The 18,178-nt window shown below is 38.9% G+C and overlaps 1 protein-coding gene across 4 annotated transcripts in view; it reads right to left on the reverse strand.

Moving 5' to 3' along the window:
- Positions 1–18,178, reverse strand: part of MME (membrane metalloendopeptidase) — a 39,840-nt gene that overhangs the window by 19,681 nt on the left and 1,981 nt on the right. For 3 of the 4 annotated variants that reach the window (XM_035334532.1, XM_035334533.1, XM_035334530.1), the window contains exons 2-12: positions 15,330–15,499; positions 13,858–13,893; positions 10,502–10,663; positions 9,170–9,250; positions 8,321–8,416; positions 8,097–8,215; positions 6,995–7,060; positions 4,643–4,777; positions 2,420–2,521; positions 261–397; positions 68–161 (exon numbers count right to left, since the gene is read on the reverse strand). In XM_035334532.1, coding sequence (XP_035190423.1) covers positions 68–161; positions 261–397; positions 2,420–2,521; positions 4,643–4,777; positions 6,995–7,060; positions 8,097–8,215; positions 8,321–8,416; positions 9,170–9,250; positions 10,502–10,663; positions 13,858–13,893; positions 15,330–15,489 — 1,188 coding nt within the window. In that variant the 5' untranslated portion in view covers positions 15,490–15,499. Of the gene's footprint in view, positions 1–67; positions 162–260; positions 398–2,419; positions 2,522–4,642; positions 4,778–6,994; positions 7,061–8,096; positions 8,216–8,320; positions 8,417–9,169; positions 9,251–10,501; positions 10,664–13,857; positions 13,894–15,329; positions 15,500–16,179; positions 16,963–18,178 lie in introns of those variants that run through there. The other variant, XM_035334531.1, reaches the window with a different exon arrangement.

An 18,178-nucleotide genomic window follows, 5' to 3' on the forward strand; every position in this document is an offset into this window, starting at 1 on the left:
ACAAAATTCAAAATACATTAATTTTTTATACAGGATGGACATAAAAAAGAGAGATGAATTTCTGCACCTTACGGAAAGCATTCCTTGTGTCTTTGTAGTTACGGCTTAGGCTGTTTACCAGATCCATTACAAATCGCCAGATCATGTAATTTTGAAGTTCTCTGTGTAATAAAACAATAATAATAAGCTGGTCATGTTTTTAAACTTCCAAAATTTACTGTAGATAAAATGCAAATTACAAAAATACCTAACATACCTACCTGGGAGTATACTTATTAAGAATAGACTTCAGCTTGGTAAGGTATTCTGGATCATAAACAACCACATGTTCTGTATTCTCAACATTAATTTGTACAGTTGACATTATATTATTTATGAATTTTGACCAGTTGAATACCTGGAAAAGCAACATGCATTATTATATGGTTAAATCCTAAAGAAACAGTATTTAGCTATTTTAAAAAATAGGCTTGCATAACACAAATGCTCTGACTTTAGTTCTCCTAATAGCTTCACCACTTGTAAGTGGCATCAATGTAATAATAACTGGTCTGAGATAATTTATATCCACTGTGCTCTAAAATCCCATTAACATATGGTGGTATTTAGCAGAAGGAGTCCAGATAATGTTTTGTTTTCAGTCTTACACAATTAAAAATGTTATGGCCCTCTCCATTTAGCCCAGAAAAGCAGATTTTTATTTTTTTTAAGTAAAATTTCAATTGCCTTCTTGCTATATTTGGCTATGAACTTCTAAATCAAACCATGACTAAAAGCTTTATTTTTCAATATGGCACGGGCAATAAGAAATTCATGGTATACATGACAATACATTCTCAAGCATATGGTAAGGGCTTTCTCTGAAGCACACTGAAGTCCATAAAGTGATTTATTTTAATAGGCTTTAAAACAGACACACTAAATACCCAGTCTGTAACAAATTTTCCTCTGTATGCTGTGGTACAAGATACTGAAAAATGAAATGGGTTTGATAGCAGATCTGTTAGCATCTGACAGCAGCATGCGGTGGCATACAAATCTACTTGTCTATTTGCACGGTACCACCTGGGACAGATCCCTCAGCCTGCAGTCCTTTGGGCGATATGGTGTTATATGGTTCCTTACGGCTTCTTTATTCGTACGGTTATATGGTGCTATGGTTCTTTTGACAGGAAAGCTTTACTGGAAGAAGTAACACCTTTTACCAGACTAACTCTGTAGCTGAGGAAAGTAGATAAGCTTTCAGGAATAGATCTCTTCAGGTTTGAAAGAGAAGCAGCAAACTTCCAGCTAATTTTAGGAATAATTGCTGTACTATCCTTAGACCATTACAACTACACGACCAACTCCCATCATGTGTCTTTTGTGCATTTTTGGATAAATTTAGAGCAGATGATTATTGCTGATCGGCAGTGCTCCCCGGGAACTAAAAATAACCAGGGCAATGCCATTCTGTGAGCAAGAGAAGTTTGTTTCTGACATTATGATTGCATTCTGACATTCTGACAGTAACAGTAACTGTTCAAGAAAGATCTGTGGGAGAAGGTAAATTATGAAACAAGTTAGGCAGAATGGAACTGCCATATAATTTAAAGTTGGAGAATCTGAAGTCAATAAAAATAGCAGAGACTATGAAACTGTGTTAGTAATAATAGTGTTTCATACTAGCTCGCTGGCCTCAGAAGACTCGGTAACACTGCTGCCAGTCAGACCACAGTGCTTTCCATCAGTTAGTCCTTGTCTGCGTGCGGGACTCTGAAGTGGAAGTCGTTTATCATAAACATGTTCGTGTCTAGTAAGACACGATGCTATCGGGAAGGCTCACCCATGTTATCAAATCTTTCGATATTGTTCAGCTGGACTTTGTGGTTACTTGAATTAAAGGCTATACTGTGCCAACAGCCCATGGCTCAGGAGAGGAGAAAATTCAGAGCTGAAATGTCTTGTGGGAGCTATAGTGGGAGGAATGGGGGGAATTTTCCTGGTGTATGGTCATGTCATCCCGGGCTTCTTTCTGCATGGTTTGGGAGCCCATCTGACAGAGGGAATGGTGGAAAACCAGGACTTTTTGTTCTGAATCTGTAGCTCTGGATAAACAGAGAGGGTCTGAATAGTCACACACAATAGTGCAGCATATTTGAATGAACTGGTGGCTGCCTTTTTTCCATCTCATATAGATGCAGAGGGGCAAGATCTGCCTTCAAATTTGCAGGAACAGTGGGTACAGAAGCACAGACATTTACATATAGTTTAATGTCAGCAGACTTTTAGGTTATACACTGTGCAATTCAAGTATCTTGTTTAATTTCAGATGTGTCTAAGGTCAAGAAAAAAAAGTCTTTAAAGAAAAAATTGTCAGCCATTATCGTTCAATCTCATCAAAATTAGAGGTTAAAATATCAGATTATTGATCACTCACCTTATGATTGATTTCCAGTGAAAAGTTGTTTTGGAGCTGTGCCAGTGTCATTTTATTATACAGCAGAAGCGGATCGTTTCTGTCTTCAGATTTTGTTGTTGCCTATCAAAGTTAATCATGAGATTAATCATTACTACATAAATTGAGTCAGTTCACAGGAATTTTCGTAAGTAGAAGTAAAAAGAAAAAAGAATCTAGCTTAATACATTACTATGAGAAGTTTGCATAGCTGTGAAGCATCTCACGTGTATATATGCAGGTGCAAAACCTTGGGAGAAGGGAGTCAAGGAAACTTATTTGTTAAGTATAAGGTGGGCTGTGGTAGGAACACAGCGTGTGCGTTCTGATCTGCATGTACGTGCTGTCTGATACATTCCTTCTGGATCCTCTGTAGGATGGGAGGCATAACTCACTCAAGCTTCACATTAGTCTAGGCAATATGGTTTTGTACCAGTGTGGTGTTAAGGATGTGCATACATGAATACCTTAATGGAAAGACTGCATTAGGCCATTTGTTACAGACAATAAAACTGCCTCGCTGCCGGAGAACTGTGTCTGCAGTGGTGCTTTACGAGGTGACTTTGTCCCTGGAGACTCCAGAGAGGAAATGTCAGCAAGGAGGTCTCTGGGATTAGGGTACAGACAATGTAAATTAGGGAGAGGAAAAAAAACCCACAGGACTCAGTAGTATTGTCTCCAAACTACTCCCTTGGTCTCTGATTTCTGTCTTGAATATGTTTCTGTTCTTTTCCTCAAACAGCAGTGTGCTCCTTGCCTGGATGCTTCTGACGTGCGCATTCCTGTAGCCCTTTTAGTGTGGACATAACTTGTGACAGCATCAGCACTCATTCACCCCATACTCGAGCCCCTTTTCACTTCGACTTTTTTTGATGGCAAGGACAGAACATGCAGGTACACATGTGACTGTGGGAAAAGAGTGATCTTGTGATCCACGAAAGTAATTCATGGGAGAATCCGTATCACTACTGCCTGCAGTATTCCACTTGACTCAGTTAGGGGCAAGAACAGTAGCTCCCACCTATTTCAAGTCTTTTGAGAAAAATAAGTCATGCCTACTCTGATTTTATCTCTATCCTTTTTAAAAAGAGATTTGTTTTCCTCTCTCCTACTCTACTCCCTAATGTATTGTGCATTCAGTATTTTATTCTGTTTTCTTCACCAGTTCCCAAGAGCACAATGCCTTCTCTACTCTAGTAACATTCCAGATGGTGCCACATTTTCTAGCTTTGATGAAAAAGGTTAAAAAATGAGGCAGTAGCAACTTACCCACAACCACCTGTACTTGTACTCTTTACCAGCAGCAACTGCTGTAGAGAAATTTCAGTTGTGGCTTCCTTTCTTAATCCATTTCAAATCTTTCTCCAATAAATTCCTTTTCATTTAATAATTTTCTCTCTCCAATCTAAGCCCAGAAGTGTGTTTCTCAGGAAAACGTGAAATGAATCAAAATCATTTGGTTTTAGTTTATGTAAATGGGGTGGAAATGTCTACCTCTGCCAAACACATGTCCTTACTATCAGTGTAACTTAAAAAATAGCTGAAGGTTATTTGGCTTGGTTTACAGTAAACTTCAGCTTCAGGACCTTCTGAAATGTTTAATAATTACAGGCCATGTTTTTGCTCATGGATGCTTTAATTTCCACTTGCTTTTCTCCATGCAAATTTAAATTCTAGCTATTTCTCCAAGGCATATTTTCTGGAGAACAGTGCTTGATTAAAAATGCACTTGAAACAATCGGTATTGTGGAGCAGCTTGTGTAGGACAAACATTACTTTGTGTTGCGTGGCAGGCTAAAGGTTGGGAATCTACTGCCCTGACAATCAAACAGCCCATGTGAAGAAAAGGACAAACAGAAAAGAGGCCCCAAAAGCATCTCCCAAAACATATTTTCTAACACTGAACAGAAACCAAGCCTGTCTCTTGCTTTCTCCTTCTTCTCTTGAAGGGCTTCTGTGAATAGATTTGGATAAAATATTTTGGTATTTGAAAAACAGCTAACTCAAATATTTCCCCTTGCTCATTAGAAGGCACGTCTTATTATGTGTTCCTTTTAGGTGTTCCAGGCCCCATATATTTTTGGTCAACATTTGGTCCCACAAATTAGCATGAGCAAGTAACTTAACAACTTGGTTTACAGTTAGCTTTCTTAGGTATGAAGAAGAAAGCTATTTAAAGAATACTTTAAAAATGTTTTTCCTTACATTAGCAATCTCTTTCTCCAGGTCCATAACTCTTTTCATTTCTTCAGAAATCCGGGTCTCATTGACAGAAATATTTCTTTCTTGTAGGATTAGTTTAGCTACAGAAATCATGAAATCAACATAGGCAGAACACGCCTGCAGGAAAAAAATACAAATAATTTAAAGACAAAACTCGTCAAAGTATAGCACATTTTAACTATCTTTAAGATTTCATCTTCATTTTTATGAACTACGGTTCTTCATCCCTTTTTTAGATAACTTTCCAGTAATTTACTCCAAAATACTGTTAGATCACAAATAGAAATTTGAAAAGCCCCTCATGGAAAATTGCTGTATGATTTGTAGCACTGCTCAAATCTAAACACTGTCAACTACTGCCCTGTGTTTTCATTATTTAAAATGAGACATTTGTAGGTCCATATTTAAACCACCACCTGTGTTTTTTGTAGCTCACTTTAATTACAACTTCCAAAAATACTGCTTCCAAAGAGCAGCGTTCCCAGAAATGTAAAACCAAGAGAAATGTTGATGGACTGTGTAGGATCAGCATTGTGGGAACAGTGCTCCCAGAAGCCATGTAGTTCCTCCCTGCTGCAGCCTGGGATGGGAATGGATATATATAAGTATATTCTCTTAAGTGTTGCACTGTCAAGTATCTATTAAGGTCTCATTATATTTTATGGAACTTAATTTTATTCTTATACCTCTTTGATAAGTCACTCTAATTTTTCTGTAAGCAGAAATGCTGTTTTCAACGTGCTTTTAAAATGCAAATAAAAATACATACTAAATTAGCTAATAATAAATCTATTATATGCAAAATATCTTAATCTACTAAAACAGTGATAACATTAGGATCAATAAGGCCCATGGCATCAACTTTATTAAGAGAAGCATTTTGGTGTGTTCAGCTCCTAAGGCGGTAGGATGCATCCCTTTTAATGGACGCTGCATTTACACAGCCACTCTGATACCTGCCTTCCTTGCCACCCACCTCCTGCCAGCCTCCCTGGCCTGCCAACAGCTCCGTGTGTGCTGGAAAACTCCGAGCAGCTCATGAAAAGTATTGACAACAGACTTCAGAAGGAAAGGTGGCTCACAGCATCCTGAAGGGCTGAACTCTCCGTGTTATTTTTATTAAAGACATTATTTTGTCAGAGAGAAAGCCCATCAAACCACTGACAGCCACATTAAGTCACAAAAGAGAGTGCATACCAAGCCTTAAAATACCATTTCAAAATACCCAAATCTGTGTATAATTTATGCAGAAAAATGAATGCAGACATTACCCCAAACCAGCAAGCAAACAGGAGTCTGCAGGTACCAAACAATGCACTTTATTTTTGGCCTAAGGATCATGGTCATGTAGCAGTCAAAGCATTGTCAGCTAATTTCAGATGGACCATGTAAATACACTCAGATATTTAGTGGGAACTTAGATGTCAGAGTAATGCCTGTATGAGCACAGGATCCGTGCATCTTAGAGGAAAAAAAAAAAAAAAATCATGGGAAAAGGGAGCCTCGATGAGGTTATCTAGCACCCTGTTTGCATATAAAACATCCAGTGATGGGGGTCCCTGGGGAGGCTGTTCCAGTCACTGAGAGCTCTCACTGTACCTGCTTGTTTCATGATTATTTCCTTACAAGAGGTCCTAAAAAGTCAAGTAGCTGCTTTTCTTCTGACCTGCATAATCATGCATGAATTGTGTGGAAAACGACTGCTTTTCTTCCACATGAATGTTCAGTGATTAAAAAAGGAGACAAAGAGAATGGGAGATAAAGGAAATGAGACAGGCTGGGGTTCTGGGGGCACAGTGACACTGGAGGAACATGCAGTCGGCTCATCCAGTGCAGACAACTGGTTAGTACTGGCAACTGGAGCCGAGACAAAAAACACTTGGCTTCTAGTGCAGCCAGAAAGGTCACACAAGGACACCAACGCTAATGGCATAGTATTATAATACCAAAGCTTCAGGACAGTTGTGATACTCCCTCCCATTCTTAGCCAACTTATTTCTATTTGCCCTTAATCTCATTCCTCTATACCCTGTTAATTTCCTTTCCTTTTAGCTCCTGGTCTCTTGTCTTCTGACACACTTACCCACGTTGCAGTTTCTTTCTCCAGTCTGTCACACATTCTGTCCCCACCTGTAGATCAGCCTTGTTTTAATTCTCACCGTTATTACCTCTCTATTTCAGTCTCCCAGATGACTCTCAGGGTACCTTTACAATCTCTTTGGGGAAAGACTGTTCCTGCTCTTTGAGGGACTCCAACCCAACTCTTGAGGGTACACCTGCCCTGAAAATAGAGGCTAAAGCTTCTAAAGTGGTGATCTGTCAGCTCCATCTTACCTCTTTGTATGCACCAGTGCATTCATAGTAGTCACGAGAAGGCAGGCCGAGGCCAGGCTGATCGATCTGTAAAGCCAAATAAAAATGTAGAAGTGCTTAAGGACAAAATGTCATAGCATTGTACTATTCTTTGGCCAATTATAGGTTGCTGATGCTTCACTCTTGCAAAATTCTGGCCAAAGGGGAGTTTTCTCTCCCATCCTGCTGCCCTCCTTTAATTCTTTCCAGTCTTTGTTTTTTTTTTTTTTTTTTGTCTTTCTCTTCAGTCTTCTTTTTCTGTTGCTGAACAATGCATGCTATGTGTAATTCATGCTAAACGCTGCATGTACGGAAAACAAAACAGTCCCCAGACAAGCAAGGAAGTTACTCTATCTCTCAAACTCTGACCTGCAAAGAAGTCAAGGATCTGTCCACCCATTTACAAGAAAGATTACCTCGTCACTGCCTCTGTAACAGCTGTGTCTCAGCAGTAGCTGGTGAAGATTCATCATACACAATCCTGTCTTCCCTGGACTTTCATTTCCAGAGTTTCCATTTTTCATCTTACATTTACGGGCAGGACACGAGGCATGTTCCTTAAGCACATGTCCTCAGCCATTTTCATGTCTGTGCCAGCTGACTGCAGGTCCTGTTACTACTTTGGCATCTGAGTACCTTGTAAAAACACAACCCCCTTCTTTGTGGGCTCTCTGCCTTTGGGACATAGCCAGGTTTTCAGTGACAGAGCTTTCTGCCAGAATTACATGGAAGGGAAGTCATGCTTACTTATTTCCTTGCATGCATACATAAGTAGATCATGTCTGTCTTCTGTCCAGTGTACATATAAACTGTGTGTGTCTCAGTTATTCTCACCTCACTGAGAATAACCATGTACGAGTGCACAGAATAAAGATTATTAATCCTGAGAATGGACAATGAATGTACTGTCAAACTGATAGTGGAAGATTTTTTAAAAAAGCAACTACGGAGATTTACAATCTACAGCTGACTGGTAAACTTCAAATCAATAACGTTTCTGCTGGCTAACACTTATGTCTGTGCTTTCTGGTTCTTTTGCTGCACTTACATGATCAGCAAGGCCATGCCACCCAGGTAGACTTACGTGAATGATATGTGTTGTGGAATTTTTATCATCCGTGCCAACAAAAAAATTAATAAGGACCTTTTTCCCATATCTGGAGTTCAGCTCTGCAATAGCTGTCTCAGCTGTCCAAGCAGCACCTAGGCAAATGGAAGGTATACTCAGTCTCTATTTTGGGTAAACAATGAAAAGTACAATCATTTAGAAATTCTAATGGAGAAGGAAATAAACAGTGATTATCTTACCATAGGAAGACTCCCAGTTATTGGTTGCTACAGGCCAGTCGGATACATTTGGCAGTAGTCTGATTAAAGGCATTCCACCCCTGCTATCAATGGTAGCTTTTGGAAAAAATAAAATGAATTAGCATGACGTTTTAAAACATACCAATGGTATACTATTATAATGCGTTCAGAATTCTGAACCCGAGATATCTTTTCTCCACCACCACAATAGGATAATGTTCTGAAGTATGACTATTCTTTAACTTTTAATTTTTAAAATATGTTTCAGCTGTGACTGCAAAACAACTTATGCAAATCCTTGGGAAGATGACATTTAAAAAATGTTATTTCAACTCTGCAAAGAGCTTGAAATAATAGCTTTAAAAATATTAATAATTTTATGGAAACTATAAAAACAAATTGGTAGCACTGCTGTTTTATTGCTCCTCAGTCTAGTGACAGCATTTAGCTCAAATTCTTGAAATAAATTATCTCTGCATCTTTAAAGAAACATGATATACTGTCTATTTTCCACCTCATCTCTGATAATTTCTACAAAATAATTAATATTTAACTGAAAGGATTTGAGTTTAAATATATGCAGCAAACTGGTAACTCAAGAGTAATGTAATTGCACCTAAAATATCAAGGTAAGTAAAATAGGAGATACAGTACTAGTTTTTCTATTGGTGTTCTTATTTGACCCTCTAAAACTGGTACATTTGAGTTCTCACCAAGAATTTCTGAAAAATTCTGCTCAGACTCTGTATGTATATAGGTATAACTGACTTTGAAAGATAGGTTTCTTGGATATCATTCTTTAGATTATATTTATGTATCCTATATGCACTAAATTCAGGAGGAACTTACTTTCATTTATGCACGAACTGTACAGAGTTTTTGCCTTCTGCACTGCTGTTATATCATTACTTCTTGGTGTGTCGAGGACATCTGAAACACACGGCACATACATCTTAATATCTGATCCTTATGGGAAAGATAACTGAAAGAACCATAGAGAACACCATCTGAGCACCAGAGGATGGAAGATTAGTGCTTTCCATCTCAAATTCCAGGGAAGCTTCACTATTTGAAAAATAGGGGGGAAAAGCTCTGGAGATGACATGCCTTGAAATTATGTCAGCTTGTGATAACATGTTGAGCATAAAGGTGTGAAATAGATATTCTGTAGATCATCTGCAAAACAGAAATGCCTTGACCTTTGAGTGACAGTTTTTAGATGACCAATCTGTTTGGTGAAGAGCATTGCTGTCGGGGCCCTAAGTGTACCAACAGGCTCTAACGGCACTGATCAGCAGCCTGTAAGACTCATAGCATCAACGGTGGGTTGAGCTGTTGGCTGAACCTGGTCATTGTCACTGGACCTGCTCTTCTCTTCTGGCCTGCGTCCTGTGGGACTCTGCCTCCTTTGTATGAGGCCTCTGTCCCTGCCTGCCTTGCTGTCACGTCTGGCTTCTGGCTCACCTTCCCCTGTGGGGCAGCCCACTCTTACCACTCCTTTACAACTGATGTGTTCCACAGGAAGACCGTGACATTCACAAATTGCAAGCCTGGCAAAACTAAAAGCTATGCAAGTAGAGATAGGATTATGAATCCAAAGAGTGGTTTGAAGAATCTTTCATGAGTATCAACTCAGTTATTTCTTTGACTTACTTTTGTCTGAAAAAGGTGACTGTGGGTAATTTGACGGTATTACAGTTTGTGGAAAATGAAGTATTTGTAAGTCTATGATGTGATTATTTATAAAAATGCTTGCCTGCTATTTAGGATGTAGTTGATGGAATACAGATATGCAGGACAGGGCTGCCAGAGAGCAATTTCCTGCAATTCAGCTGGCTTGGATACAGGCAGACCTCCTTCTTTGTCACCTAGCTTCACTGTTAGTGTAGTTCATGGGGATAATGATACAGATTTCAGTTATAATACGCAGATGAGCACACAGAGTTCAGATATCAGAAAGGTCAGGTCTATCCAACTCTGCTCCAGTGTCAGACCCAACAGCATAACTTCCAAAGCATTCTCCAAGCAAACAGTTTGTGGTGGTTTTATCCTGAATTGAACATAAAGAAACTGAAATATTTAGTAGTATTTTAAGCTTTGCTAGATAACCACATCTTCTTAGGATTACATGTAAGCCAAAGAAGAAACTTTATATAGTCCACAAACATAAACCCTACTGACCTTTTAAAACAACTTCTAGTTCATCTCTTAAAATGTCAAAGTTACTATAACGGGAGCTGGTTTCTGGAATGACGTTCTTCTTAAGCCATCCTCCACAGGCATATTGGTAAAAATCATTACAAGGCTCTGCAGTTGTGTCCATGTTCTCAATGATTCGGGCTGCTGTAATATAAGACAAATCAAGGCGTGAAGACAAAAGCAGTGAATACATTTTTTTTTTTTTTTTTCTCTGAAGAGGAAAATAACAATTAGTTTTCCTTAAGTTTTTAATAGGCTCATTTCTACTATAATGTTCCAGACCAAGCAAAGTCCTAGCCAGTAAACAAAAAAATACTATTCTTTTACTGCCCATAACACATATACATTTCTATTGCATGTGTTTACTGATGGGTAAACTGGCTCTAATATTGCTACTTATTGCGAGTGGTTACTTGGTTATAAAATGTTGAATTTACTGACTTATACTTCTTTGTATTGAAATGTGGTGAAAAGAGAAATTAAAAGCACAAGACATAGTTTAAGTATCCAGTGTGATGTAACTTAAGTAATTAGGTATGATGCAGGCTTAGCTGAATCTAATCTATTTCAATACAATGATTTTTTTTTTTTTTCACTGTTTAAATTCTTGTCAGGAAAGTCTTCCTATTAATGATTTCCTGAACTGACATTTGATTTTCTAGACCTATTCCACAGTTTCTCTAGAACTGACACTGCTTCTTGATGTCCCTCTTGACCCTATTAAAGTGGCTGGTCAAGGACTAAGTGGTCAGTGACTGATCATGACACAGGATTCCCTTTTTAAACCTGCTTTCTTGATGACAGTTTCCCAGCTGCTGTTCATAAACTTACTGCACCTTTTCTTTTTTGTCTACTTATTCCACCTAGCTTGTTCTCACTGCTAGTATGCTAGCACTGAGGGAAGGAGAGATGCTAGGAGTCAAGCAACAGCTAGTGAGCCCTCTGATTTGCCAGAATACTGCATATCCTTCCCGTTTTTCAGACATTATTTTTAGTAAATGGTGAGGCTTGTGATTACAAGTGTTCATTCCTCCCACATGGGTGAGTCAAATATTTATAGTTATTTCTCCAGTATTTTCAATATTTTCCGTGTCTCTTATGCTGGTGGAAATGAGAGGTGTAGGCAGCCTGTAGTATTTATGTTGACTGGCTTTTTTTTTTCCCACCTGCTTTTCTTGGGATCTTCAGTTGGCTAAAGAAAGTTGTATTTGAGGCCAACATCTGATGTAATTTTGTTATCAATGGAGCCTTGAAGCATATGCTTGGTGTCGACGTGTGAATCGCCCCTTTGAAGGGGAAGTGGGACCACTTATGCTCGACAGAATCCTAAACATGCTCTAAGTTATTTATGCGTTGGTACTTGTGCCCAGGGAGATTTATGATCAGTTCAAGGCTGTATATTGAAACTTTTTGCCCTGTAAATAAGTGTGAGACTGATTAATATTTTGTTATTTAATTCTAGTAGAGGGCAATTCATACGTTGACAAATAAAGATAATACACAGAACACTTTTCCTTCATCCTCAGGTTCATCATTGCTTTGATGAACCAGTGTTTGGGTTGATTCCTATTCTTACTTGTTTATTTGACTTCCTAACAGTGACTGAAGAATGTAGAGCCTTCTCAATTACTTTTAATGATTAATTTTATTGTAGTACTCATGATCGCCAGTTGTTGCTTTAACAGCCTACAAATAAAATAATAAAAGCTGGTGTAACAACCAGTGACCTGGGGAGGATATGGGAGAAACCCTTTGTGCTTACCTAGGTGAAATTTATATGACAGAGATCAGAATTCCCTATTCTCATAAGTCTGTGCTGTTTGAGCTCAGGAAAATTAGCTGAGTTCGTCAGCATATTCAAAAAATGTTCAGATGTACAAATTACATGGTAACTTGAAATGCCACACTGCATTAGATTTCACAAACTTTGATAACGTTATATTGGAGTTACTCATATTCCACCCTACATATAACCAATTGAATTTTCATTGCATTTTTTCTTCTGGTCATTTATTTGAAACTCCTCTATTAAATGTACTATAAATTCTGTCAGTATCTTCACTTTATTCTTTTTCAGTGGCTTGTTCCTATTGCAAAATTCTGAAATACATTGGGAAAAAAATCACAGTATTGGCCAATTCTGGTGTAAGGCATTACCATTTCATTTAATGCCTATACCTAATTATATTTCCTGAAAGTTAATACTTCCTGCTTTCTTTGTGTATTTAACTTGGCTGTCTGTTACCTTGCATGGTCTGGAAGGAGAACCCAAATTAGACCTGGAACAGAATCCTGATTTGAATTAATATTACACTTATGGATTTATCCCAGTAAGATTAGGGAGAAAAAACACAGTTTTTATTTGTTTGTTTTTAAATATATATATATACTAAAGTTGATTAATTTGGTATTAAATGATACAGTTCTGAAAGACTTTTTGAACTCTTTTGTGAATTCTTTGAGCACTGAAGGCTCGAGCAGACGGTAGCTAACCATTCTGGACCCCTGGTTCACAGCATTCTGATTCTGGAGCCAAGAACTCACTCACTGGTGACCACCTAATTTAATTACTTTTCTGTGAGTAATTACTTATCAACACTCCCATTTAAATAATTTAGTGATCATATAGGTGTAGAGGAGGCCCAGCACTTCTATAGCAACTTCTGCCTTAAATGCGTTATACCGTGGTGGGACAGGGAAGTCCTGGCTCAGTAAATAAATAATCTAACACTTTAAAATTCAAGCTGGTCACTCTTTGGTCAACTTTGCTTAGAGCTATATATTCTAAATAATTTACACTCAGATGCAGTATTTGGAATTGAATTACAGTTCTGTAATGGCTAACACATCTGAACATCATGTGGGGGCCCCCTTATCCTAACTGCTTTCTTTGTTGTAAGCAAAACAAAGACATCATTGCTACAACAGCCTAATAGACCAGACAGATTTTAGGTGCTTCTGGTAACTGAGCCTTGCTAGGCAGAAACACATCCTAATGCTGCAGGTCATGATATGGTCCAAAGTATAAAGGTTATAACTCATTAGATACACTGGTTGCCTCCCCAGAACCCTACAGTATGGTGTAAAAAGCCTTAACAGCATTCCTCGGAAGTCTGTTTCTATGTCTTGGACTAGCCTGACCCCAATGACTTTATAAGATCTGACAAATCACATCACAAGATTTTACATTTGTAGAAGAAATATGCTAAGAAAAAAAATGGGGTTAGCAGATCTCATGCCTCAATGTGCCATATTTGACTGCAGTTAGCTGGGAAAATTATGTGGTTATATATATATACGTTTAAATGTATTGAAAAGGTATATATTTTCATTCTTACCTGATTTTATACAGTCTGGTGTCTTGCAAACCCCATCTAAAAAAGGATACAATCATACTTTTAATTTCTACTGAATGTCAGTATAATAAAAGCTATAATTTTTACTTCCATGGACAGTCACCTTAGAAATTGCATTTAACTGCAGCATACAGTAAGATAATGATAAAGGACACCGTATATTCAGAAAGTGAATATTTATAGGGTCGGGTTCTAAAAATACCATTACCTTCATCCCTTTAGGGTCACTCAGTGCTAGTCACCCATCATGCACAATTTTTGTAGTCAGAAGAAAATATTCTATCATTCAACTAGAGATGGTAAAAATGTTATTTTTACAAAAAAAAAAAAAAAAAAAAAAAAAGTTTGGAGGAAAGACAAAACACGTGCTGAAGAGAGTTGCAAAGTTTTTTTTGAATTTAGCAACTCCCAGCAAAGACAAAAACATTTTGGAGGAATTATCTGAAAATTCTGAGACATTCATTCTGAAGCCTTTTAATCAAAACAAAAGGTTCCAGAACATGAAGATACTTCCGAGACTTCAGAAATACAGCATTATTTATTTTTCATTTCAAAATGGCATTTTGCCATTCCATAATCGGATGATGCTATAATAAAAAGTTGAAATTAAAATTATTAAGTACTTTAAATTAAACAGAGCATTTAATTGTTGATGTAATGAAACATTTTAATTTCACACAAAAAGGAATTCTGAGTTTTCTTGCATTGCCTTTTCCAAAAATTATCAGAGTACTTCTGCCTGAACTGAAATATTTTCAAATATTTTGGTATGACTCGTGAATCACAAAACCTTTTCATATGACTATACCCATTAAGAATTTTTGCAGCAATAGCTTGTGAAAGGAAAAAAATAGGATTTTTGTACATATACAGGAATATGGAGGAAGCACTGTAGTTTGGTTTTCTTCAGAAGCATTGTATTTTGTATTTTTCTGCTTACTGAAGCATTAATTACAAACAGAAATATTGCTAGGACAGAACAAGCAGATGGTTTGTGTTTACCACAACTTTGCATGAACAAATTAACTTACAGAGTCCTAGCTGAAAAAAATAGCAATTCTGTGTCAGTGCCCAGCAATAATGAGTGGGGATGCAGCTTTACATTTCATGTAATTGTGTCATACTGTTAATCACATATGTATGAAATACAATTATGATGTAGCTGTTATTAATCATTTAATTTTATACAGTGGGCAAGGAAAGGTCTTCCACTATCAGGCGAATACTTCTGAGCTGGCCATTTAAACTTTTTTCTTAATGTTTTCTGTCTAGCAGTTGTATATACCATGCAACATGGACTTTTCTGATACAACATTTTAATATATTGAATCTTCTGTATTTTTTCCAATACAAACAGCTGAATTCTATCTGATAAAGCACTTTTGCATAATTTCTTAAAATACTTTTATATTACTATGTATTTGTACACTGAAAGACACTTTAAATGTACTCACCATCATAAGTTGCATACAGAACTATCATTGTGATTGCTACAATAGCTAGCAGGATCACTACAACAGTGAGCCCGATTTCCAGGCCACTCCATCGCAGTTTCTTCTTTGGTTTTGGAGTATTCATTTCAGTTATATCCATCTGGCTTTCTGACTTGCCCATAACCTAGTGTCTGAAAAGGAAAAAGGAAAATTCTCTGGAGGACTTATGCTGAATCATAGGTCTTGAAATTGGCTCCTCAACTGCACAGTAACAAAGATGTTTCCCGGGTGAATTTTCACACTTGCACAGAGTTTATTTGTAACAATTCTAGAAAGTCATGAAATTAAAAATGACATCCTTTTCTCATACACAAACACACACGCGCGGTACATACCAGGTACTACTTGTCATTTATGGAGAACAGAAGAGTGGTGTTCCTTCGCTTGAAGAGGCCACCAAACAGAAAGGGAAGGCCAACAAACCAAACCCTATTTTTAAAACTTACCCATGTAATTTAATCTTGTATGATGGTACAGGAGTTCACAAGCAAGCAAAAGCAAGTCTCCCTGCTTGAATAAAAATTAACTTAATCTGCCAATTACTTATCTGCTGCCAAAGGTCGAAATATGCCATTGTGCTTCGCTGTCATCTTTTAAAATATCGTGTAAGCAATTCTTGACTACAGCTTTACAGCTCTCACTAAAAATAGCGAAAAATAATAATAATAAAAAAAAACCTCAGGCTCTGCTAGGAGCTTGTCACACTCACACTGAAGATAATGAGTCTTTACAGCGATCTTTAAAGAAGCGCAACCAAGGCCTCTCGTTTGAGGTTAGAACACTGTAAATTAGAGGTAACTGTGGTACCTACGTGCAAAACCGGTGGGAGCGTGACCAGACTCATCCTCACTCATGGAATGCGTATGCAGTCGTAGGTTTTAAGCTTGTACTTCTGTTGCTCTTTAAGATCACCTGGCTACCTTTTGCAGCACTGCTGTTGTATAATTCTTTGCTCCCTCTCTTGGTGTCCTCCCAGTTGCTTAGGCCCAGGTCATTTTCTTTGCTGGCAGTGATTTGTATTCCTATACACACAGCAAGGCTGTTGTTCTCAGTATCTCACGATGAAAACTTGACAGCTTCTATTCGCAGCATTTCCTGGAGATCCTCCTGTATTCTTCACACCCTTTCCCCCCCACTCTTTGTAAGCAGGAGTAACAGCAGCAAGGGAGCCCCTCTCCACTTCTACATCCATCCAAGCCCAAGACTTGTACTTCATTTATTGGAAGCTGTTTCAAGTTGTGTATTGCTGGCTTGGATTCATCTTTGTCTCTTCAAGCTGCTACAATCTTTCAGATATCCAGTCTTTTCTTCTCAGCACCTTCTGTTTCTATCTGATCTCTGTTCCTCAGTTTCAATTATCTCTTCCTCCCTTTTCACCTCACAAGCTAGCTCCTCCTCTGCAAAAACATGTCACTAAAGTGTGTATGCTTATGAATAAAACAAAAATATTAAATAATTCAGTATCATGGACCTAAGTAAACAGAGACTTTGTGTTCCACGGGTTTATGCAATACTTGGTTCAGTGGATCCTTGGACACTATCACACTAACACTGTTTATCTAAATGAATGAGAGAACATTTTATTTGAGTGTCTCATCTCCACCTCTGTCACTACTGCTTGGTGACATCAAGATGCGGGAAGTGACCAGCAGTGCCAGGATCAGGGGTCTTCTGCAGCTCTGGAGGCTGGCGTCCCGCAAGGTCTTCCCAGCCTCTGCCTTTCCACATCCACAGGCACCATTTCAGCCATTTGCACTTTCCTCATGAGCTGCTATTTTTCTCTGAAGAGTAGGTTTTTGGCCAAATCAGCAAATGGTTTCTGAGACACAGGATTGAAATCCCACAGAACCATGCACAAGTGAGAGCTATGTACAGAAACTTGCCCTTCATTAACTGCGAGCTAGAAATTTGTAGGTAATGTAAAAACACGTTAACCATGATACCATTCTCTCTTTGATCATATAAAGCAGCAGAAAATGTTACTTCTATTGACTGAAGGCTGACCAGGTGCCCAGAACCCTCTGAATACTTGGAGCCTAATGTAAGAAATGATGTTTGCCTTCTGCCTCTCAAAGTGTCTTTAAAGCGCTGAAAACGCAGTTTATTAGGGCAGCAAGAACTCCTGTACCTTTCATGTGCTAATATGTTCCTTGCAGTCAGCTAAGTTTTTCCAAGTGAGCTAATCTTGCTGTTCCTGCAGGAGTGTTCCTCGTGTTTAAAGGCATCCCACTGACTAATTTTTACCTCTGGTTATTCAGAGAACTTATCCCGTCTGCATCAACGACCACCAGGTAAAAGCTTCTTTCTGCGCTAATTGCAAGCGCAGCAAAAGTATTAGAATAATTTAAGCAGATACGAGCGTAGGTATTACGGTTTTCTTACATTTCCCTTAGTGCTTCTGTGATTCCCTCTACCAACTAAAGCTTAGATACGACAGACAGCCGAAATTACTTTGCCCGACCCTGGTCGAGGTGGCAAAGGGGATTAATTAGCCATCTTCTCCTTGGGGGACGCGCACGTTTGAAGCCGACCGGTGGCACACCTGGCTCTCAGGAGAGCCAACGGAGCACATCCCCGAACCACCCGGCCCCTTCGTGCCCCCCGGGGCGGCGGGCAGCCCTCGGGTGCCGCAGGGGATGGGGGCACGGCGGCCGCCGGGGGGCGCCCCGGGCCCGGCGGGAGGGGCCGCGGGCGGGGAGGGGCCGCCAGGTCGGTACCGCAGCCCCGGGGCTGCTGCCGGCCGGGGAGGCGAGCCCCGAGCCCCGCCGGGGGGCTCCGTGCTCCCACCGGGCCGGGCCGAGCTCCCCCCC

The sequence above is a fragment of the Oxyura jamaicensis genome, chromosome 9, assembly GCF_011077185.1.
Source record: "Oxyura jamaicensis isolate SHBP4307 breed ruddy duck chromosome 9, BPBGC_Ojam_1.0, whole genome shotgun sequence".
Taxonomy (NCBI): Eukaryota; Metazoa; Chordata; class Aves; order Anseriformes; family Anatidae; genus Oxyura; species Oxyura jamaicensis.